This window comes from Salminus brasiliensis, chromosome 7 (assembly GCF_030463535.1).
Source record: "Salminus brasiliensis chromosome 7, fSalBra1.hap2, whole genome shotgun sequence".
NCBI lineage: Eukaryota > Metazoa > Chordata > Actinopteri > Characiformes > Bryconidae > Salminus > Salminus brasiliensis.
Genome location: NC_132884.1, coordinates 24,961,834 through 24,985,928, shown reverse-complemented (window position 1 = coordinate 24,985,928; position 24,095 = coordinate 24,961,834). Strand labels below are relative to the sequence as shown.

The 24,095-nt window shown below is 39.0% G+C and overlaps 1 protein-coding gene across 5 annotated transcripts in view; it reads right to left on the bottom strand.

Annotated features, from left to right (window-relative positions):
* Positions 1-24,095, bottom strand: part of mast2 (microtubule associated serine/threonine kinase 2) — a 151,007-nt gene that overhangs the window by 104,039 nt on the left and 22,873 nt on the right. For 4 of the 5 annotated variants that reach the window (XM_072684307.1, XM_072684308.1, XM_072684309.1 and 1 more), the window contains exons 2-3: positions 21,757-21,904; positions 20,281-20,426 (exon numbers count right to left, since the gene is read on the bottom strand). In XM_072684307.1, the coding sequence (XP_072540408.1) occupies positions 20,281-20,426; positions 21,757-21,904 (294 nt within the window). Of the gene's footprint in view, positions 1-20,280; positions 20,427-21,756; positions 21,905-23,768; positions 23,849-24,095 lie in introns of those variants that run through there. The other variant, XM_072684311.1, reaches the window with a different exon arrangement.

The following is a 24,095-nucleotide window of genomic DNA, read 5'->3' as shown; positions in this document are numbered from 1 at the left end:
TTTTCCCCCCAATGTAGTTTTTTCCAGATATCGTACAGCATCAGCCCAACGCATTTACTAAAATCCAAGTCTGTCGGTCTAATACCATGAATCTTAGACCTGTTACCTCATGTGACTCATCTGATAAACACTACAGCTCACATCATTTCTGTCCCATAATCCTTTTATAATACTACACTAGCTAGCAATTCAGAAGCAAACAGCATCCAAGAAAACACAACTACCTAACCAACATCTGTACTGAAAGATGAAACCTAGAGATTAATACACAGATAGATATCCTCTCTCCTTCCCATAACCGTTCTATTACAGAAAACAACCACTGCCATCCCCAAAGCCCTGTAATGTCAGCTTTTCTCTTACGGATGCACCAAACAAGCCACTTGTTTTGACCTACAGCCCGCATTAAGCTGCAGAGAACATCAAGATAGGAGACCCCGTTGCGATATGTGGATGATAAGGGTCACTCACCCTTCCTCAGACACTCCTGAAAGTCTTCAGCTCTCCTCCAATGTTTATCTGCACATTGTTCCAACCAGTAACAGAAAGCAAGGTAGTGGAAATGATAACTGACTCTGGTATGAGGCATTCTGGACTGGAAACACACAGAGCCTATTTAAACCTGCCATTAACATGCGGACTTCACAAAAAGTCAAGCGTAAACAACCATAGGACGCATTCACTCAAACCACATGATCTCATCCACATTTAACTAAAGTGTACACGGAAAGCTCTTTCTGTGACTGGATGCAGAAAGACATCTGATGTAAAAACATTTATGTGATTAATTAATACTGTGGATGTTGGTCTCTCTCACACTTTCTATCCCCTTCTGTGTGTGTGTGTGTGTGTGTGTGTGTGTGTGTGTGTGTGTGTTAGTGTGCTTATTTACCAGTACATTAGAGTATTAGGCAGTATTATAAAGTGTCCCTTGTGGTTTAAACAGTGTGTTTCAGAGCTGTTACGGGATTGTGAGAACCATCTATCGTTCCTTGGCGTTGTAGAACCCCCACCATTACTCTAAACTGTTCACTGTCTCCCTGAGCAGGATCATTTCCATGACAGTGACAAGTGACAAGAGTGAACAGAATCTGGTCAAAGTACATCCGGATTCTGATGATGAGGAGTATATCTGCATAAGAAACATGCCAAGCTGATGCATCCACTTCAGGAAAGTTCAGCTGTGACAATCTCGATAAAAATGTTGGTTTTAAGGATGCAAGAGTGTTAAAATACTAAAGTGTGTGTGTGTGTGTATATATATATATATATATATATATATACACACACACACACACACACACATATATACATATATACATATATATATATATATATATATATATATATATATATATATATATATATATATATATATATATATATATAGGTTTTTCAAAAAAAAAAAAAGGTTTTAAAAAAAAAAAATCATCCTGTTGATTTGTTCAGTATTGTCCTCAATAGTAACTTGCTCTAAATAGAAAATACACAATACTCCCGTTTATTGAAGAAACATGTAGGCTGTTAAAATTTTAGCCGCCCTTAAACCCAGCAGCCCTTTACAACAGAGAAAGATTCCAATTAGTCTGCTGAACGCTTCCATCACAAGCTCAATGCCACTGTACTGGCAGAACTGCCTGTTACACACTAAAGGCTTTTTCAGAAATGTAATGTAAAATAGCCCAGGCAAGCTGGTGGCATGACAGTGAGTGAATAAATTGGCTAAAATCTGTTTAAAACTCTTTACATTTTGTGCAAAAATATAGTAATAAAAATATTTAAATTAACAGCTAAAACTAAACAGGCTATTGTGAAACTAGTAAAGCCAGTGTAAGGTAACTAGACAGGTACAGGTGTGCGTTTAAGAACTATGTGCTTGTCCCACTATTTCTCGGGCAGACAGATAACTTAAAGGAACACTTCAGTCAAAAAAAAAAAAAAAAAGCTAACGTATTAGGCAGATGCAGTCTTGTTTACCGGTGACTTTCCATACAGTTTAGCTAAGTTTAGTTCCATTTCCACCTTAAAGTACTAAATGTGAAATGTCCTGTGGGTATTTCATCAGAATTTACAGACACTCTAGGCTCTATAAAGAGCCTTATTTAGACTCCTACCTGAGCCACTAGTGTCAAACACCACTCACCACTAGGCCCTGTGTCTAATCAGTGTGTACCTTGCCTTATATTTAACACTCTCTGCTTTAATCCAGTAGCAAAAAGATTCAAGTAAAGAAGAAGAATAAAAACTCGTTGAGCTTTTAAACTTGCTGTATAAACTCAGACACGGCTTATAAAAATAGCATGACATTCACGCCACGGAAAAACAGAAGCACATTCATCAGTGGCTGTCACCACTGTCCTCTTTCACTCAAGGGACATTCTGACAGGCTGGTTGAAGATGCAGATAACAGAGCTGAAAGCTCAGGGACAGGCCAAATCCCGCTGGCCACCAAAGTCACTAAAACCTGCTTACTTAGCTTAGCTAAAGAAAAGGACGAAAACCACCAAGACAACAGACTGTGCTTCAAGTCCTTCAAGTAAGTATTCACTAAGATAATAATAATAATAATAATAATAATAATAATAATGATAATAATAACAACAACAACAACATCAATAACAAGCATTTTTTGCAAGTTGTTCGAGAGAGAAGATCTTCAGATCAATTGGGAGCAAGCAAGAATTTCACCCCAATCCATAAAGGGAGCAAATTCTTGGGAAAGCATGATGTGCATCAGAATGTGGCTACACTGTATGGACACAACTATTGGGACACCTACTTATTCTTAGTTTCTTCTGAAATCAGAGTAATTTGAGAAAAAATAAATAAATAAAAGTTTACCCAGCTTTTGTTTAATTAACTGTCTCTACTGTCCAGCAAAGGCATGCTACATGATTTTAAAGCACTGCTGTGAGGATTTGATTGTGTTCAGCGATGAGAGCATTAATAAAGTCAGGATGTTGGATGATCACCACCCTACCTCATCCCAAAATCTCAACTCCCCAGCTCATCCCAAAAGTACTGGAGGAAGCAGCAACCATCCTTCCAAAGAACACAGTTCCACTGCTCCACAGCTCAATGCTGGGAGTCTGTATACCCCTCTAGCCCACAACCGGCATTAGGCATGGTGCCAATAGGTTCATGCTTATCTGCTCCAGAGAGTCCTATTCTATGGGCAATGCTTCTCCACAGGGACTAGACAGGCTGTGTGTGTGCATTTGCACATGTGTGTCAGCAATGTAAAGTAGCTGATTGCAGTCATTAAAAGGTGTGTCCACAAACATTTCAAACGTATAGCGTACATGTAAATGCTAGGAAGCGTGTAGTTCAGTTGATAAGCTCAGTGGTTTGCCAAAACTCAATAAAGACCTGTTTGTGAGTAACATCAACATTAAAGCTGGTAGCAGAGAATGACCTGCAATAAATATTCATGGCTGTGAGTGTAATCAATACCAACACCACTGCTGACCAGTGATGTACTGGCGGCATTATATTGCACAGGGTGTCTCAAAGGAGGTAACAGGAAACCACCAAATAAGACAATCAATACGACTCCGACAATCACTCCACAATATCTGAGGGCTGTCATGATCAGTAAGGAAAAGAGGTGGGAGAAGAAACTTGGGAACGACCAAATTAATCTCTAACAACAAAGTGATTAAAGTGACTCTGGTCTTATTAATAACACATATTTGCTACATTTTGACTGCAACTTTCAGATTTAATTTTTTTCCCAGGAACTGCTATGGATGTAAGGAAATGATTCGCTGTTCACATGAGCTGTAGTGCAAAGAAAACAGAGCCAGCAAAAACTACTGGGACTAAAACACCATTACCAAGTCAAAAAATAAAATCATATTTTGCTGTTGTCCAATGAAAAATATGCATCATAATCTTTGCCCATTTTTTTATTTTTATTTTACAACCATTCAAAGTAAATAACATTTTTCTCAACAATTTGGTCACCAATTTGGTGGCACTTTTTTGCACCATTTTGTATCTAGCTAATTATGTTTCTTATAGGTTAACTGGCAGACTATTATCTCTATGAAATCAACTGACCGGTTTTCAAAACTCAAACCCTTAAAAAGAACTAGTAAGAAATTGGTGGGAATCTCTATTAGGTTTAATATGTTCTGCACATGAACACAGTTTAATAGCCAATCATTTCATACCATGGAATACTTAAAACAGGTATACCGCTGCAACCCTACAGTTTGATATGTTTATTAAATCACACAAATAAACAAGCATTAAAATATGACATTTCTACAGCTCTAGTAAGCACATAACAACATGATCAATCAAGCAACTGTGTTTCTTTTCTCAAATGCAGCTTTTCTAGAAACCAAACAGTATTAGAGCAATGTACTCGTTTCAAATCTAAATGTGTTGTAGTTGTGCAATTCAGTTTAATATAAGAAGTCTTGTCTGGTATCTATAGCTAATCTCATTCATACTAGTTCAAACCTAGGTGGTAGTTTAATTAAAATCATCCCAACTATAAATATTTGTTGTGGATGCCTAATTAAACTGCCTAATTAAGATTAAACATAGTCCAGCAAAACAAGCAAGACCAATAATATTGCATTCATTTACTTTTATATGGCTTATGTGAAATTACATAGTTGGATTTAAAAGTCAAGGCCATGTAAAGATATTTCAAAATATTTACAATAGGTCACTTAGGCTTGGAAATGCTTCCAAAATATCATACTAATGTTTCGTGTGTTACGAATATCAATTCATACTAACAATACCACCCCCCTTATTGTTTCCACAGAAGTCTTGTGTTTTTAAAGTAGTGGTTTCATTGCAGGGGGCAGGGCAATACAATGTACTCCGGCATTTTGTGGAACATATTTTCCATTAATTTCTCTTTTTTCCTCCCTTTGCTGGAGTGCTTCTTTAAACAAAATTATTACAATGTGTGCTGGCCTGTTTCACAGTTCAATTCCACTGTTGTGAGTCCAGCAGTAGTCAAAAATAACAACATGTTTCTTAACAAGAGCTCATAATCTTTCAGCTCTTAAATAAGCATAATGTGTGAGCGCATTGGATATCATGAGGCATGGTAACAGGGGCATATTAAATTGACCAGACTTTTCAGCAGTCATCTATAACCAACTGTTTAAAAGGCAACAGCAATAGACTGGGTTGAAAGTGACAATACTGCAACAGTTGGAGCCGGCTCTTCCTGGAAAAGTGGAAATACGCACATTTCTTCATCTGCAAATAACAAATACCACACCGCTTTGACAAATCTATCCAAATAGGGTCACATGTGTGAGTCTTTTTAAGCAGTGTGCTACAGAGCGCCTCACAGACATACCGGGGCAGCTGTGTCGCTAACTCAATGACGAGCTGCATTTTAGCTAATTAAGGGAATGGCACGGAGGCAAGCTTGTATCTGCTGGAGAAGAGTCAATCAGTGAGTCAGTTCAATCACTGATCCTGCCAGTAGTCCAGCTCTCACTGTCTAAAAACAACCGGTTATGTACTATGTATGTGCTAGTCTATCATAGTGCTAGAGCTATGTCTGGGTCAATCCATTTAAATGTATAATTGATTGAGTGTGTCTCATTTTAAAAGAGGAGAGAACTGCAGGCTCAGCCACAGGCGGGAGGATGCGATATACACTGAAAAAATAGAACACTGACACTCTAAAGTATACAAGGCAAATACTTTGTAATAGGCAAATACTACATTAGTACAGTATTAAAGTATTTAACAAAAATAAATGAATAAATGGACTACTGCCTTTCTATTCACATCATACTTTAAGTAATAGGCCCTGTCTACACACACATCCATATAGTTCTTTAAATAGAGATTTAGTCTGGGCTTGGCCTCCAGTCTATGTGAAAACGCTATTTCTTGTCACTGGAAAGTGAGCTTTTCGAAAACGCTCTTTAAGGTGGAGATTTTCTGAAAACTCAAGAGCTTTATGAAACCACTGACGCCACAACGCATGCAGGTTTCTGGATGAATCTCAAATACCTCCTTACTCCTTATATTGTGAACTACATCATTCATTCCACATCAACACGAAGATAGCACTAGATTTAAGATTTCAACATATGAATTAATGTATATTGCTCCCATTACAAATATGTAACTTCAAACTCATTTGGATTTAGAATTTGTAATTTTGTGACTTGTATAGTAAGTAGTGGGTAATCTGGGATTAAACCTTTGCATTTTGTTTCAATCATGGTGTTTTGACGCCTTTCTTTCTGAGGTACTACCGTCCCATACAAAGCTAGCATGCTCATGCAAGCATTTTAGTCTCTGTGTGGAGCATTTTAGGCTCCATGTTATGCCAATAAATATGTTCAAATGTATGTAGAACTAATGTCTTTCACACCATAAACACAAGAGAGTGCGTCTTCATCACATGTGGAATTCAAAAACAGCACAAACATCTGAACCTTAAGAAGACGCTGATAAATGTTATGAATGAGGGGGGTGGGATCTGTAGCTAATGCCTCAATAAAGACTGACAGACCAGACTAGCAGGTGGATCCAGTGCAAAGAACAACTGTTTGTACCTGAAGATGTTCGGTTTCTACATTATTTTTGCAGTGTGACCAAAAAACGTGCACCGTCCGTTCAGCCTGTAAAACAGCAATCTAAATATCTAAAATAAGCTGTCATACGAAAAGTGCAACCACAGTCTCTTAGCTGGACTACGAAAATGGCATTTATTATTTTGAGATATGCCGGGATGCACAGCCAGACATCAAGTCGCCAAGTCCATGACACCCCTCCAGCATTCCAAGACGCGTTAGCATTTCTCCAAATAAAAAAGCTCCCAAAATGGCAAACTCAATCCAAGACAAGCCCTGCCATTGATGAGACGTGATGCAGGAAGCAACAAAGAGAGGGGGGAAAAAAGAAAAGTGAATCCATTTAAAGAGAGACATGCATTCATAACAGCCTTGACAGTTTCCTAGGCAACCCCGCATGGCTTTTGTCCCTGCCTATGTTAGGTGAGGAAATAGATCTCATCTGAGACGGAGTACGCCGGCAGAATGGAAGTCCCGCAAAGTTGGGCTGACCCCACGTTTGCTCGGCCTCAGCTCTGATTGAAGAGCGATTGAGGAAAAAGTCTGAACAAAGCTCATGACAGAGATGGATGACACAGAAAAAGATTATAAAGAGGATCAGGAAAAAGTGTATATGTGGGGGTTTGTGACTACACAGGATTAGCAAATCATTTTACTCAGGCTAGCTTTTTAGCAATGTTTACAAATAATTAATCTTTTAATGATGCACACAAAAGCAACTTACGTACCAATAGTTTCCCCTTGAAGAACAATCAGGATTTCTACAAGTGAACAGTGAAATGTGCTTTATATCTTTAGAAGTGATTTTGATTGCTTTAGTGGAGACACATTGAACTTCAGCTATATTTGCCTGTGGGGAACCACAAAGATATTAGTTTTCTTTTTACAAATCACCTCAACCACTGGGACACACAAGCAGTATAGAAAATGCTTACATTTCTCCTCAAGTAGAGTCTCACTCCTTCAGCAGAGACCAACAAAGAAACTGCTGTATATATGTCTATGCCCACGGCTTATTAATACCCCATAAGAATACACTGTGTAGGTAAATGGAATAAGATATTGCATGTAGATATTATTTTTAATATGTTTAGCAAACTGATTGAATTAAAATGGTCCTCTTTAGCTTATTATAAATGGTCTTTCCCCAAGACAGCAAATACCACCTAAAAAGTACCATCACGTTACTTGTGAATCAAGACTCATCAATACCAAGCTACGCTTCCGAACACAGAGGCCTATTCTGTCCCAAGCAGCAGCAAGTCCAAGGTAAGCTAAATCCTTTGACATGAATGAGAGTCAAGGTTCAAGCTGCCTTTGGTGATAAACATCTAACTCAACCTTGGTGAAAATTCAATACACAGCATGTTGAGTCAAACCTGTGCTAAAAAGGAAAATAATGACCTCACATCACTGAATAGAAAAACACTGAAAGATGCCGAAGGCTACACTTGCAGAAAGCAGTACATGACAGAAATTGTCCAAAAGAAAAAAAGTATGATTTTAGTATGATTTTTGAGATATAAACATGAATTTGGAGGTAGAAATTCAGCTGGAACAATTTCACAATGTTATAATCTATTATGAACAATTATAATACAATATATTGTCCCAGAAATAATTGCAATGATTTTGGTCATTTATTGAGACATTTTATTCCACTGATATAATAGTAATAAAATAGTATTATAATGCAATTAATTATTAAGAATGAATTGAATTAAGAATATTAACTTGAAAGTAAACATAAAGGACAATATCAAGGTCATCAAAAAAATTAAGGTCATGTCCATGTATTGTCTGACAAGTTGATAACCTAATTATTGTTACAGGTCTACACTATATATACAATCTGTCTGGTTAGATAGGTAAAACCTTTTACAAAAGTGTCCTGTTTTGCTTGTCTAGTAAAGTAAAGGTAAAGGTGCATGTATTTGTCACCGTACAGTGTACACTGTACAGCGAAATGTGTCCTCCGCATTTAACCCATCTGTGGTAGTGAACACACACACTAGTGAACTAGGGGCAGTGAGTATACACACACACACACACACACACACACACACACACACACACACACACACACACACACACACACACACACACACACACACACACACACACACAGAGCGGTGGGCAGTCAACTCCAGCGCCCGGGGAGCAAAGAGGGTAAAGGACCTTGCTCAGCTTGCCAAACCCGGGAATCGATAACCCGGCGCTCTAACCTCTGAGCCACCACTGCCCCAGTGTATAGAAGTACTTATATAGTGTATAGTGTATAAGGTGTATAAAAGTACTTGATAAATTGATTTCTAAAGAATTATTAAACCATTGTGAGGTTATGAGGTCACATCCAACCTGTATACCATTGCTTTCCTATACAATAAAACTATTGCTTTCAACATTTTATATTTAATTATTGAAATGTTATTGCTATCAATTCACTGATTCTAAAAAATGAATAATATTCCTATCCAGTTCATTTTTTATTTTAGCTTTGAAGGAAAACTACTCTAATGCTACATTTAACAATTCAGAAACTCTATAAATGCAGATCCTCCTCTGTTAGAACAAATACAAACACTGGCGGGCTTGTCCAGTATAGTGGACACATCGTGATAGACACAGACTCACTTATGTGGACCATATGTAACATTAAATAAAACAATTAAAATGACTGACTCAATAATGCAATAATACTGAGCACAATGCAAAAAGGGGCTCTTAAACACAAAAGGCAATAGAGAATACTAGTCATTCCTAAGTATGTTCCTATGTTGGGATCACTGACAAAAGGACTGCTCCTGTTCAGCCTGAAAGCCCCATACTCAGTTTCTGATATTTCAGTCTGAAGTGAACATGGAAAGGTCATCAAGAGGCTAATGGAAACTTGACCTATAACGACAGCAACATGTAAGTAAACAATGGCTTATTAATTGTAGTCCAGTAGTGCAACAGAATCAAGAATTGTGACACTCTTGAAGAAACGCTCTTGTTACTGGGATACATTTTATACTATCAAAACTAAAACACTTTTCTAAGATTCTAATGGCCAGTCTTTAAACAACAGCAAATTGCTTGTTTCATTACAATGCTCATATCTGAATTCACTGGAGCAAATGTAAAATAAAATATTACTACAGTTCTTGACAGCAGCTTTTCAAATCTGCTGCTGCCCACCCCTACTGGTAATGTTTCAGGATTAGTACTCGAGTTATAGCTTATATGTCAGAAAGTCCTACATAGATAGCCATGGACCATGTCACAGCCATGTTCATTTGTACTGTTTATCATTTCAGGGTCTCTCTCAGGACTGCCTAAACCTATACTATGAATGCCAGAGTCAGTGTCAGTCAAAATTCAAAACTGTTCAATTCCAGATCACTGAGAGCTACAATAGACTTAACATTTACACAGATAAAGGCAGTCTTTTGCAAAATAAACAAATGCTAAGCTAACCTCAGCTATTTTACCCGGGTACAGCTCTTATCTTTTAGCGCAAAATAGGAGGTTCACAGTGGGGTGAAAGATGCTATATGTGTAAATGGATCTAAATAATGTTTACAAAGCTTGCTATGCAGTCTAGTTTCACCATTTCTCATTGTCCACTCTAAAGGCAGAAAGTAAAGAAACAAACCTCTAACCATGTAAAATAACAACATGAGATGCAGGAAATCTCCAGAAGGCATTCTCTGTCTCACCACATTTACTGGATGAATAATGGCATAATGACAGAATCCCTGATCTCAAAATTACAGCTTTTTCATTTCCTCTTACAAGTAACTTATAAGTAAAATATGTAGTTATTGCCCTTCTGTGCCATATAATCTACTTAAACCACGCTTCTAACAATACCACCTCAGCATTTTCTCAAAAATCAACCAACAAATGACCCCTTCATTAAATGATGGCTCTTTGTAGTCTCATGACTCATGCCCAGATATTACAAGGTCTCTAAACACAACAAAAGAGTTGAGCTGGAGGTCCACTGACCAGGCACACGCCAAAGCCTGCCTCCAATTGACGAATAGTACTTTATGGTGCAGAACAAAGAAGAGACGTGTTAAATCAACTTCTCCACAGCAGAATTAACCAAAATCCCTCTGCTTCATCCTGGCGGGAGGACACAGAGTCTCTTAACTCACTGAAGTCCTCATCCAATGTACCACACATGGCCCATATGGAACAAAGGGGGTGCATAAACAACACAGCACATCAATTATTCCTGGAAAATTAGTTGCCAGAAGCAATGCGTAATGCTGTGCTTTGTGCACGCTCTAAACGCACACTCGAGTCAAGCAGCAGCCTTTAATTTTTCATATGCATCTTAATTGCTATGTGGACCCAGGAAAGGAGGATCTCACACCACAGGGAGGAAAGAGACACTGTTGGGGGTGAGTCTTGCTTCTTCTTTTTTTGTAGGTTACACTAGGGGTTAACTGAGTCCTAGGTGATTAAGTAAATTTGGATTGGCTCATTTGACAAGACCAGGGCCAGCTAAGGAGAATCAAGCAAATAGGATTTCATTTAATCCAGTAAACCTTCACAAGTCACAACACTCTATGAACCTTTGGATAATTTCAGTTGGATTTTTTTGGGGGGAAAATTGGTGAAGTGGCAGTGTTCGTGTGTGTGTGTGTGTGTGTGTGTGTGTGTGTGTGTGTGTGTGTGTGTGTGTGTGTGTGTGTCTGAGATTGCTGACAGGATAAGTGAATGTTCAGAATATGCTCATTACACAGACAGTAATAGCTGTGGCAGCTGAGAAATATTCAGTCACATTTTGTCCAATTAAAGTCTGAATCCTGCCTGTGTGTGAATCTCAAAAGGTCAGAGCTTTGACAAATGAGGATGAGAAGCAGATCTTAAGTGCAGCAGGAGAAAGTAAAGAGAGCACAAGAAATATGTCATTACTGATGAGAAGATTAAAAACAAACAAAGCAGGAAAATATAAACTGCCTTTTCCACTTGATTTTAACAAGGTCAGGCTGTGAATCTCATCTCATGTGCATTTGGGTTCTATTCTGGTTACTTTTGTAGTCAGAAACTGGTCATGATGGACCCAAACTCAGGAAGGCCCAGCATGACACATCAGTTATAAAATATACATGTATATATATCAATTGTCACCCTGTGCCCTGTGTCTTCCAAACAGCAACGTTACAGGAAAAGTAAAAATATTTGAGACACACCAAACGATCAGCCAGTGACCGGAAACAGACGGTATTCTGCTTGATTGGACATAAATAGTGACTGGTCAATCAGTCTCATTTAACCGATTCTGTGCAGGTCACATTTACACCTGTGCACTGAACAGGGGTGCCAGCGGCACAAACACAGCCCCACACACCATGGCTGTGACCCAAATGGCTCCCTATAGACCTTACTTACGGTCACTAGCTGCGCTCCAAAGCCTAGGCTGCAGGTGAGGTTATAATTATTAGAAATTCGTTTCATGCCGCAATTGCATAAGAGGCAGGAACTTTCTAGGACTTTCTAGTCATCACACAGCCATCACACAGTCCAAAAACATCCTGGAACACAGGGGTTAGCAATGCCACCACATCATTCTAACAACTTGTCCTTTACACAAGAAGGCACATGAAGCCTCTAAACAAGTTAGAAGAGCTCATCTACTATGTATGAATGGCATGTCTGGACATGACTTTTATAACAACAACGGCATCATCATGATCCACATGGCCTGAGGAAGAAGACGAGAACATTTCAAATATCACATTCAGTCTAACCTGACCTTTAAAATCATCCCATCTTAAGTCCCAGTGGAAAGGTCTCTGGATAATGGTACATCTAAGGGAATCACACAGCTAAAGGAACTCATCGTATTAAAAAAGTGTAATAGATATGTTTAAAAGACCTCGCCAAAAAGTGTGAAGCTAAAATCTGGTCTCACAGGAAGAACTGGACTACCACCCAATCAACACCCTCATACCCTAAATGTAATGTGCAGTTTCTGGGGCAAGTGTAACTATCCTCAGCTACCCTGACACCAGGTGAGACTAAAAACGTACATGTCCTCTTTTAGAGATGAATTATGAACACTAGCTGCAGAAAGTGAGGATGGGTAACCGAAGGAGGTCACAAGATTGTTCTCCCCAGTTTGTTTTTATATTGCTCCTCTTTCTCCCTCTCTCTCTTACTCTCTCCCCAGCAATATAATACAAACATAGCCTTTAAGTACAAGGAATGAATCATCCTTTCCCAAATAAATGAATGGTACTTTATTATTAGCAGTTCAAAGCGGTACTTGAACTTTCAGATTTTCTTGGCAAAAAGAGGTCACAGCAAGTCAGAAAGCAGTGTGAACCGAACAGAAAGCTAGTGCCCCCTCTGACAGCACTTGGAATCTGTCGCTAGAAATTCAGAGGTTCTTCAAGAAATTATTCATAACCTGCTCATGCATAGTTTACTATGCATGTAGGCAGAGTCCTGGAATTGTTTAGAACTGTGCTCTGATGCACTGACTTAAAAAGGTTGCTGGCCCTTTTCTTCCCACTCTCCATCTTTAACCTTTACTGTCATTATGTTTACGAGAGTTATTTAAGTATTTGCAATCACAGGAAATGCACTGTCAAATATGGAAAAATCTTGGAAATACGGAAAAAGACGAACCAATGCCGACTCAATATTGGTCAGCGGTCTGTCCGTTAGAAAACCAGTTACACAAAAGGTGACCGGATTCATCCTCTGCCTTACTGAAGTGCACCTAACATTTGTATGCTGAAAATAGTGTTTTCATTTTGTTGTATGTTTCAATGTAGTGTTTCCAAAAACACTAATTTAACAGGCTGCTTTTGGTTCTGTGCTTTTAAGCTGTAGTAACACAGAAGAACAAGAACAACATGGCAACACAGAATAGGAATTTGCTGCCGAACTCAAATTGAAGAACCAATAAAACAAATAAATAGAGAGGGAAGGATTGATCTGCTATGTACAGGTACCGGTCCAAATATGTGATATGCCCATAATTTTGTCGATCCTGAAAGCTGGTCAAATCACATGACCAATATTTTGTGAGTTGCTGCAGCATTCTCTCAAAGCTTTGTGCAAAGTCACAAGATGAGTTGGTAGAAGACGAAGGAATTCCTCAATCAACCGCTAGATGATCTAGACCTCACTCACAGCTGCAGAAGTCCCTTAAAGCTGATGTTTCAATCTGCTATGAGTGCAGAATGTGGCCAGTCTGGCAGATGGTGCTCAGAGTTTAAGGATTTAAATGTGGTCGATTCTAAAAATTACAATTCATCTTGAGAGGCAAGGCAAATACCATTACAGAAGCCCTGCACCATGAGGCTTTACCAAGTTTGCCTAAAAATGGTTAAACAAGGCATCCAGCCACACCCTTGATCAAGATCAGCCTCAAAAACTCTGATTGGCCTGATCTTGACAAACAAACAAACAAACAAGAAGAAGGAAATGTTAACTGGTTCTGTTAGAGCTGAACTAGCTTACGTGGCGATTGATGAACGACTACAACCACATTTCTTCAAAACAGGGCCACAAAATATCCCCCCAACAAAGACAATAACTAGTAAAAGTTGCTTATATAAAAACACTTTTCCAGATATCAAGGTCATTTTACGTAGTCAACTTTACGGACTGAAAAGCGAGCAGTACACCACAAGCATCAAAGTCTTGATTTAAAAAATAATAATAATAAAATAAAAATAAATTCCATTTTATGCACTTTAAAAAAACCTGCTGACAATAAAGAGCTGGGAAGCACTTTTCAATCTACATTACAAATCTTGCCTGAATATAACGCACTTAGTCATTCTGCAATGGCTCTCCTGCTTCATCCAACAACAAAACAAGTGTTCAGCATTAACCATTTAAGTAAGTGCATTTTAAAAGACTGAATTTGCATTCGAGGCTTGTCTGAGGTTGAAGTGGCACAGTTTAATTGGCTCAGCCTCCACACAGAGCCAGCTGCACTGCTCCTCCAAAAGACTAAAGTAACAAAGAACGAACTGTCTCTGCATGGTAGATGTGTTCGCTGAATCAATACATTGGTGTGTGCCACTGCTCACTAATGCCTGAATAGACACTCCAAAGATCTGAAAAAGTAGCAAGCAAGCGATCACTACTTAAAGGTGCTTTACTGTATATAGGCATATATATTCAACCAGCAAAAACAAAACTATAACGCAAAGACATATCTGGTTTTGCTGTTGTGGTTATGTCAGTTTTTAAACTTTTAAGAGACACTTATAACTGGCCAGAGAATTTTACATGGCAAGAGTAAGAGGAAACACAGGGAAAAAAAGAATAACTTTTCTATCCCTGTGCCAAAGCAGCCTTTTCTTTTTTCCCTAGCCCAAATGCAAATCATATGCAAATTTCAAAATATGCAAATGGCACAGACATTCTCGCTCAACTCAACACCCTCCCATTTCAAATGAATTTTAACGGATCAATCAAATAATAATATTTGGGTTTCTCTTCTCTCTCTCTCGCTCTCTCTCTCTCTCTCTGCATGAACATCCTGCATTAACTGGGATGAACCTTAGGCTAATGATTCCCCAGAGAATATCCTTTTAATACAGCATGATCCCTACAGGCCTAACGAGTGGCATGTCCCTCTGCCAGCTGAAATGAATGTGAGAATACAGTATCAGGGATGTAGTACATGTAGATTCTCTGATCTAAACTCCACTGCCCAAGCTAATAATCAATGATGACCATCTTTGTACACAGCAGCAAAAGGACGTGAAACACAAGACCTACCAGTAAAACTGTGCTGGTTTCTTCCCAGCAGCTTAGCAACTACCACAGGCGAGTAGCAATGATTTTAATAGAATTGGACACTGAAAAATGTCATCTATCCAGTTTCTCCCATAACCAAAATATAGCAGACTGTCTAAGACACTGTCAGGTCTTCCTCGGTCCACATCATTAGGAGCTCAATACCCTCCACTGACTTGCTTCAACTGTAATGTGTTTATATGAACACCACACAGAGAGATGTGTTGCAACCATGGTGAAGACACTGTATTAGGGCTGTATTAAGAACTGACATGGCAACACATTCTTGTCTGAGATATATAGCACTTTTTTTTTTTTTACCAAAAGTGACAAAATAATGATATATTTGGTATTAATAATAAACTCTGTACATGTAAGACTATAGTCAAATAAATGGTATTAGGTTTGAGTTTTCCTTTTTTCATCAAACAGCAAAAAAAGCCTGATCTGCTGGATTTAATTTGCCTTATGCAACACTGCACATCCTGCGAGGTGACTACTGTGTATGTGCCCATTGCAATGACTATGCTGAAACGATATCTTGTGCAGCCCTACACTATATGGAAGTACAAAATATATGGCACAGCAAACACACCAGGCCACTGGAGAAACCCCCCACGCTACCAGACTAACAGGATAATCAGATGAAGGATGAGACAAATTTAACAGTCAACCTTAAGAAGAGCACTTAACAACCCAGCTCCATAGCTGAACCCTTCTCTTAAGCAGGAAGCACAAGAAGGGTCACCTGGAATACGCCAGGACCAAAAGACAAAGGCAATTTGCAACTGGTCAAATGTGACCACTTCGGTTTAAGATCCTGGGAACACAGCAATCAAGGAGATCTAGGACCAGATACCCATTACCCTCCCACTCAAGATGGTTTTGCTGGACTACTCCTGCTTGAGTAAATATTTCATTAAAAAAAATAATAATAATAATAATAATAATAATACATATACTTCTATTTCAGTACTTCAGTTTACAACTGCCCTTATAGCCACAAAATGCTCTCCAAGTTACCAGGTTTAAGGAGGACATTAGTCGCACAGAAACACGACCACACACCCTCACGTAGTGAGTGTGCGCACACAGACAGGCTCCATGACTTGGGCTGGACAGTAAACACCATCTGCCTGCCCTGTGTAGTCCTCGTGTGTGCACCCCAGCAACTCTTTCTCTGACTCTTCAGACATTAAAGCTCAGCTGCAGGGGCTCCGGCTGCCCTCACAGCCTGGGTCAGGGGATTAGACCGTCCACCACACAGCGAGTGAACCACAGGTCACTCCAGCTGACACTGACAAGTATGAAACAGCAGACTGGGATTTTCCATCATGCTGAATAGTAGCAGTTTTTAATATAGTTAAACTAGTAGTGCTGACTAAGCTACAGTAGTTAATCTAGCTAACATGTACAACTACTGTTTATTTGTTGAATGACATATTTGGCTAAATAAAACATAAAACCTGTACAAATGCTGGTGGCTGGCAAATTCATTATATAACGTTTATTTTTTATATTTATATATATTTTATATTAGTAAATAAACAGAAAATGTTCTCAGAAAAAAATGTGGTGGCCCGGGAGTTGCAAGGTCGAATCTGAGAGTGAACAACTGGCCATGCTCTCATTGGGTGGGTAGATGGCGCTCTCTCCCCTCATCTCTCAAAGTGATGTTGGCCAGCTGACACCCTCGACACCCTGCTAGTGAGGAGCACTGCTAGTGCTAGGGGAGTTACATACAGTGGGTTAATTGGCAGCACCAAACTGTAAGAAAAATGGAAAATCAATAAAATAATAAGGAAGTAATAAACATCTGATGATAAATAAGAGAACATCTAGTTAATATCAGCTAGAGAACATCTAGTTTTCAACAAGAGTAATGGACATGTAGCTAACATCAGCTTTGAGTAGTGAATATATTGGACATTAGAAATAGCCTATTATTACAGATAACAAGGTACTAAGATATAACCTACTGTAGATGAAGGAATGTGCTGTACGCTTCTTAGGACAGCTGGACACAAAACAAGCAGGCATGTTGTAACCAAAGGAAAAACGGAATAAACTTGTCTGTAAGAGGCACAGTAAACTATGATTATGTGCTGCAGAAATAACTCAGACAGTCATATTTTCCATTTAGCACAGCATTTGCAACCTCCTGTCAGCTGACGTAACAGTGGATGCAGGCTGCCAAAGGACACATTATCTGCTTTATTCAAACAGCTCTCAAAACAAAACATCAGCCTTTGGAATCCAGCAACCTCATTGTGCATTTCTATTTTATCATTAGAGGAAAAAAAAAAAAAAAAAAAAAAAAAAAAAAAAAAAAAAAAAGAGAGATGTATGGACTGTAGTCCATAAAAACATTCTAATCGTTTCCAACATAGCTTAGATTTCAATTCCAACAGTGATATTTAAAATCACATCAACCCTGGACTATTTCAACACACACTATGATTAGTACATAAAGAACCCATGAGTGAGACACCTAGCAGAGAAAATGGCAGAAATGTCACATCAACATCAGTCTACAGGCACTGCAATCAGCACTGTTCAAGCCTGCTTCTCTTACAGCGACCAATTGCATTTTAATAGGTGATGGCATATTGATGCTTGGTCTGAAGTAGCGAGTTCATTGTAATATGCACATACTGACAGCTAATCACATGGTTTTAGGCAAAACACTTGATCACTCAGCTTGATACTCAGCTTTGTGAGGAATTGCACAATGCAGTGCAGCCACTCGGTGCGAGTCATAAAGCAAGAAACACTGCCATCTGCTGGTCCATAGCTTAAAGTGCAGTTCATTTTCCTGTCTTGCTTAGGTGTGGAATCCTGCAAGTTCAGTTAAAATACACATTCAATAATAAAGAAATTTCACGTGTGACAAACCGGGCTGGACCCAGCTCTCCCAAAAATGATTACTTTCTGGTTTAAAAACAGCAAGAGAGCTAGAATTCAAGCACAATGCTTGTAGTACATGCTATAAAAAGTGTTTTTTTTTCTTTTTATTTCAGTATGCTAACATAAATACTAACAGCATTCGTAGATTACTCATATAGTCTTGCTTAAAATACAGTGAAAAACATCCCCTTCCACCAATTTCCAAATAAAAAAAAACTAAAAAAACAAAACAATTTCCACTCATTCTTCCACTCCCAGATTTTTAATTCTGTGAGATTCTCAAACCATCTTACATGAACTGCTTGCAAATGCATGCATGTAAATCTATCCATGTTTAGATTGGGCACTGCGAGTGCCATGGCAAAACATTTAGCTTGAGAAAAACCATTGTGGAGTTTGTGGATCATTGAATCTATTCTTCCCTGGTTCATTATAATGTTCCACGTGCCACTGGCTACAACACAAGCCAAACATCCTCCATGCTTAACACTTCGAGTGGTTTTCTCTTCATTTAAATCTGCACCCATTTCCCCCTCATAACACACATTTGCTCACTGCATCCAAAAGATTCTATTTTAACTGTTTCCAAATGCACATATTGTACTTAATACTCCTGAAATTTTGGACACAAGAAAGGTTTTGCTCTGATGGTTTTATTTTCTCTGCACAGCAAAACAGTGCACTATCACTATCAGTTTTTGCAGGCTTGCCTTTCTAATAATCCTAATTATGTACAGTTCTCTCAGTATATTTTAACTATTCAAATATTCAGCTATATTTATCAATGAAAATGATAGTTGCAAGGAACTGCAAGCTAAAACCGTTCACTAGAATATTAATTATTTTAGAGCATATACTGTGTGCCCCAATACTGAAAGTCCTATGCAATACGATCAACAATATTTATATTCGATATCATCTAAAACACAATTGGAAAGGGAGGATATCCAGCAATTGTCAGTCTCATGCAGAGCTGTGCACAATAAATGCACAATAACTGTGCACAATAAATGCAATTACTCGAAACAACAGCCAGCTACAGATCCCACACACGCAGAATACAAACTACGTACTGTTTATATAGCAACGATTAATGAAGAAGCCTTTTCATTTCTCCAACATATGATATGGATAATACCGATGCTGTACAAAAAGGAGCACTGGCAACCTTTAAAACGTTCAGCATCAACAACGTATTGATATTCTGTATTTTTCAACATTTTACGAAGAAAGATGTCACCACAAGGGTCCCCTTTCAAACACTGATGAGTAGGCCAAACTTTGTTCTGCAGCACCAGAAACAGACAGCAGGTGGGGATGTGGAGCCAATTTGTATGACACAGCCATGCAAACGCTGCATGATAATCCACTGCCTAGTACAGCTCAATTTTAGTAGGTCACAGAAGCCATACTGACATACACACACGCATGGTGTAAAACTGCATTCTTAGAGGACCACAGCAGTGCAGGGTTTAGTGTTCTCCAGCATTACCTGATTACCAAGCCCTTCATGAGCTGAATCAGGTGTGCTGCAGCAGAGGAAACACTAATTGCTGCAGAATGTTTGGCACCACCACTTTGGATCTACACAGACTGGTTCCTATTGCCTACAGACAGGCCCACTGCAGGCAGTATAATCAGGCTTGTTTTTTGCGGCACAGGTTTTAACACTTTCAGCATTCAAATCAGCGCCATCAGCCGTAAATGTGTAAAGGCGTTTAAAAACAGGTTGTGTCAAAGCTGCAAAAAATATGCCCTATAACTATAACATTTAAGACCACATTTAAATGACATACAGAGAAAACGCTATTCAGAAGTACTGAGAAAATGTAAGTGTCAAAAATGCCTCAAAGCCTCAAGCTGAATATAAAGAAGTAGTGCAGAATGTGATTTCATGGTTAGGGAGTAAATAAAAACCTTTCTGAAATGACTGTCTTTTGTCTTCCATGCGCTTGTACGTGTGACAAAATTAGAGCAGAGAGATGACAGTCTGCGTGTATACCAGCCATTAGAAAATACACCTGTGTGTAAAAACACTCACCAGCCCTGCAGTGAGAGAGGGTGCTGACTGGCCTAAAGAATGGCTCCTCATGCGCACAAGGTTATTCGGTTCTCCCGCTTGCTGCTGCCAGGCCAGCTGACTCACTCCACTGTGCATGCTGCTGGACAGCGGCAAGAGCTGCTTCCCTAAGACAGGTGCACACAAAAATCAGTGTGAGATCAGATAATACACCAAAGGGTATTACAGTTTTGTGCTGTAGGAGAGAGACAGGACTCTCAGTTCACTTCTCTGAGACTGAGGTTCAGCAAGATGAAGTGTGTGCACGCACGGACATGGATGGGTAAAATGCGATGGCTAAATTATTTTGTGCTGCTGTATAATGGCTATAAAGTGTGATCGTAATCTTAATAAATAAGGGACTCTATATGCATTCTAGGCATTTAGTGGATACTGACAGCACTTATAGAATGCGTTTTGCTAAAAAGGAAGCAAAAAAAGTGTTGTTTAGCTGGAATGAGGATTTAGTGCAGCAACACAAATGAAACATTTAACAACAACATACCCAAGTAATATAAAGATATGTATTGTGAAAATATCTGGAAGTTTCATGATTCTGCCAAATACCTGCTTTAAATAAGAATGCACTGGCACATATATGGCAGAGGTATATTTTCTCCAAATGCCAACACCCTTCACTCCTGCACTCTTCTTATAACTGGGTTAAATTAAACCCAGAACAAGACGGCACCTAGTTACATGTGGCTTGAAATTTGCACCTAGAAAGGCATCAAACCTACAGTCCTCAACAGACAAATTACCTATTAACTCAGCGCACCTCACATTCTTACATCTTTCAACTGGAGAAACAAAACATGTGTGAAGAGTCTTACATGTGAGAGGATCAATAAACCATGCTTAAAGTTTAGCTCTATTTAAATTGTTCACATTCTGTGTAGCTTTTCTGCTCTTTGTAGTGGACGCGCTGTTGAAAATACCAGGTTTTCAATAGGCATTATTACTGCAATGAGTAAAAGCTTGACACTGTGGTCAGTGAACCATTTTTATGTGGATCTGGATCACTGTACTGGGCCCACCCAGTCCCAGTGTCCTGGCAGGCAGACAGATTTTTTTATCTAAAATCTAGTCCATAATGACAAGGAATCAAGGGCATTTGGAAGCATCATGCAGGCTTCACAGCATCAGTTCCACCACTGGGTTCATTTTTGACCTTGAGATTTGATTTTTATTACTGTATTGATCTTTGAAACTGTAAGATTAAAGTGATGCAGTTTGCTGTGCCGCAATTGAGTACTCTTAAATCATACGTACATCATAAACACTGGAGGCAATGAAAGGTCTTGCACACTACAGCTCTGATCAATTGATCAAAAGGTTTTATAAAGTTGGAGCAGATTCAAGGTAATGGTCTCAATGTAAGATAATCTACAGTTTGAGTTATTGTTTTAGTGATGCAGGGAGGGTAGGAGTGTCTGTCTGTGTGTGCACAGGCCTTACCAGTGAGGCCACTGGCCATGCTGCTGCGGCGGGCTCTACCGTCATCCTGGCTGAGCTGGCGCTGCAATTTGGTCTTTCCTGCAGCGGGGGACAGGTCAGGGTTACTCAGCTTCCGAAAGAGCAGGGGAGGGTGTATCACAGCCTCCTTCTACAGAGAGCGAGAGAGAAACAAAATAACAGGTTACTGATACGCAGATAGATACCTAAATAACAGGGGGACCAAATATTAACCGCCACAGTTGTTAGCATGTAATGTATTCTGTATATTTAATACTTAACCCATCAGAGCACCCTGGAATTCTTATACATGAAACATCTGTGCAAAACACAGTTCACAAATTACAGTTCACAGTAAACTCAAATACTGGAGGTACAAAATAGGGTACAAAACATATATTTTCATATGTGGTCCTTGATGAGACGCATATCCGAACTGTGGGAACGTGACATAATTGTGAACAGTTGGATCGTATTTCACAAATAACACTGTGGGTGATGGAGGCCAAAGCCCCTATAGGAAAGTCCGTTCACTCAGCAGCCATCTTTGCAATGCTGTCAGGTAGTTTTTTCCCCCCAGTCACACAAGACAGAGCTCCCATTTCTATGAAATTACTCAAGGTCAAATGACTGTTTCACTAATTAAGATTTTAAATTACTAATAAAATTTGTCAAAAACTTTCTGAAATCTCAATAATGCACAAAAACTTTTTGGGTTGCACAGCTCTTCACTTCACCCTCCTCCACTCGCGGTGTAACCAGCAAGCTACCCAGCTAGCTAAACGGACTGTTCAACAGCCATAAGCTGTTTAGCTGTAAACATACACCAGTAGGGGCCGATTCATTCACAATGTACACAGATACAGGTCACAGACATTTATGAATGTGAACCATTACGATCTAATAACAATCCGATCTGAGCAAAAAAAAAAAAAAATTGATCCATTGCATTGCAATGAGTAGTCTGCACATTAGATGCGCCACATCCAAAAATGATTGTTAATTATTATTGTTAATGAAGGCACACATGCTGGCGCTCATAGACTCCAAGCACTATTCAATTCCTCAGCATGCCGCAGCACGGTCCACAGGATTTTTTTCATTATTACATTCAATCAAAACTAAAACAATAGATTCTCTAGAGATGTGTAATATATGACTAGAAATTCAATAAGAAATATAAGAGGAAATAAAATGCAAGAATTCCAGAAGAATTTTTTCTACAAGAAACTGATCAACAAAGTGAGGAAATGCCTAGAACTACATGCCACTTGAGCACATTTTGTTATTGTGATATCAATAAGCTTTTCTAAGCATATTGAGGATACTGTTAGTGCTTAATAAACAATGATCAGCTGCAGGTTTCATTACAAACTGTATGTTTAGACTGGTTAAATTAGACAAAGTGCAGTAGATGTTGCATAAAAATGATTCTATTTAGTACAGAATCAGTACAGAGTATCTGAATAGTAGTTTGAGAATCTGCTGCTACTGATGTTTTTAGTCTGTGATTTATATGTATTGTGATAAATATTGTGTATTGTGAAAAAAAAAAGTGTTTAAATATTGCCATATAGTATTTTTTCCATATCGCCTAGCCCTGAATGCCACTAGTCACAGACTGTTTTAAGACAACCAGAAACCATCTTGATCTTGAGTTCAAAGTCCGTATTAACTTGGACAGGAGCTTGCATATCCAATGTTCATTGGGGCCATCATATTGGTGCTTCATTCTGCACTGCGGGTTTGGCGGCGACAGCCTTTACACTCAGAGTTATCATTTGTTTAAACAAGACGCAGCTACCATGACCCCATCACCGCACTTCCGTGTTAAACAAGGACAAACAATATGACTTCTGTAGCCATTCAAAAAGCTCCACAGCACCATTTATGCCAACAATGGTACTGCAGTCAAGTGGTAGAAATGTTCTGGGCTTCATTACATCTGCATAATGGTTTAGGTTTCCAGTGAGATTCAGTGTTTTCACCACAAGGTTAGGAAATTGACTACTTACATCCTCTCTGTGGAGGCAGAAGATTCCAGAACATCTGGACAGCCTGCATGTGTCAGACGCAAAGCGCTCCTAAAACTGCTCCATTGCACACAAGCTCTCCAAGAACATTTCCGCTGCGGAGCCACAACGCAAACAAACCCCAGCCTCCTCACCTTACGCATGCTTCAAATATTAGCTTCTTCCTTTGCTCAGTTTAAATATGACTCATCTCTCGGACAGAGATACGCAATCTGCCAAATATTCTGACCATTAACCAAGTTACCAGATCCAGAAGGCATAGTCTTTTAGAAATAAAAATACACCATGTCCAAAAGTTTGTGGACACTC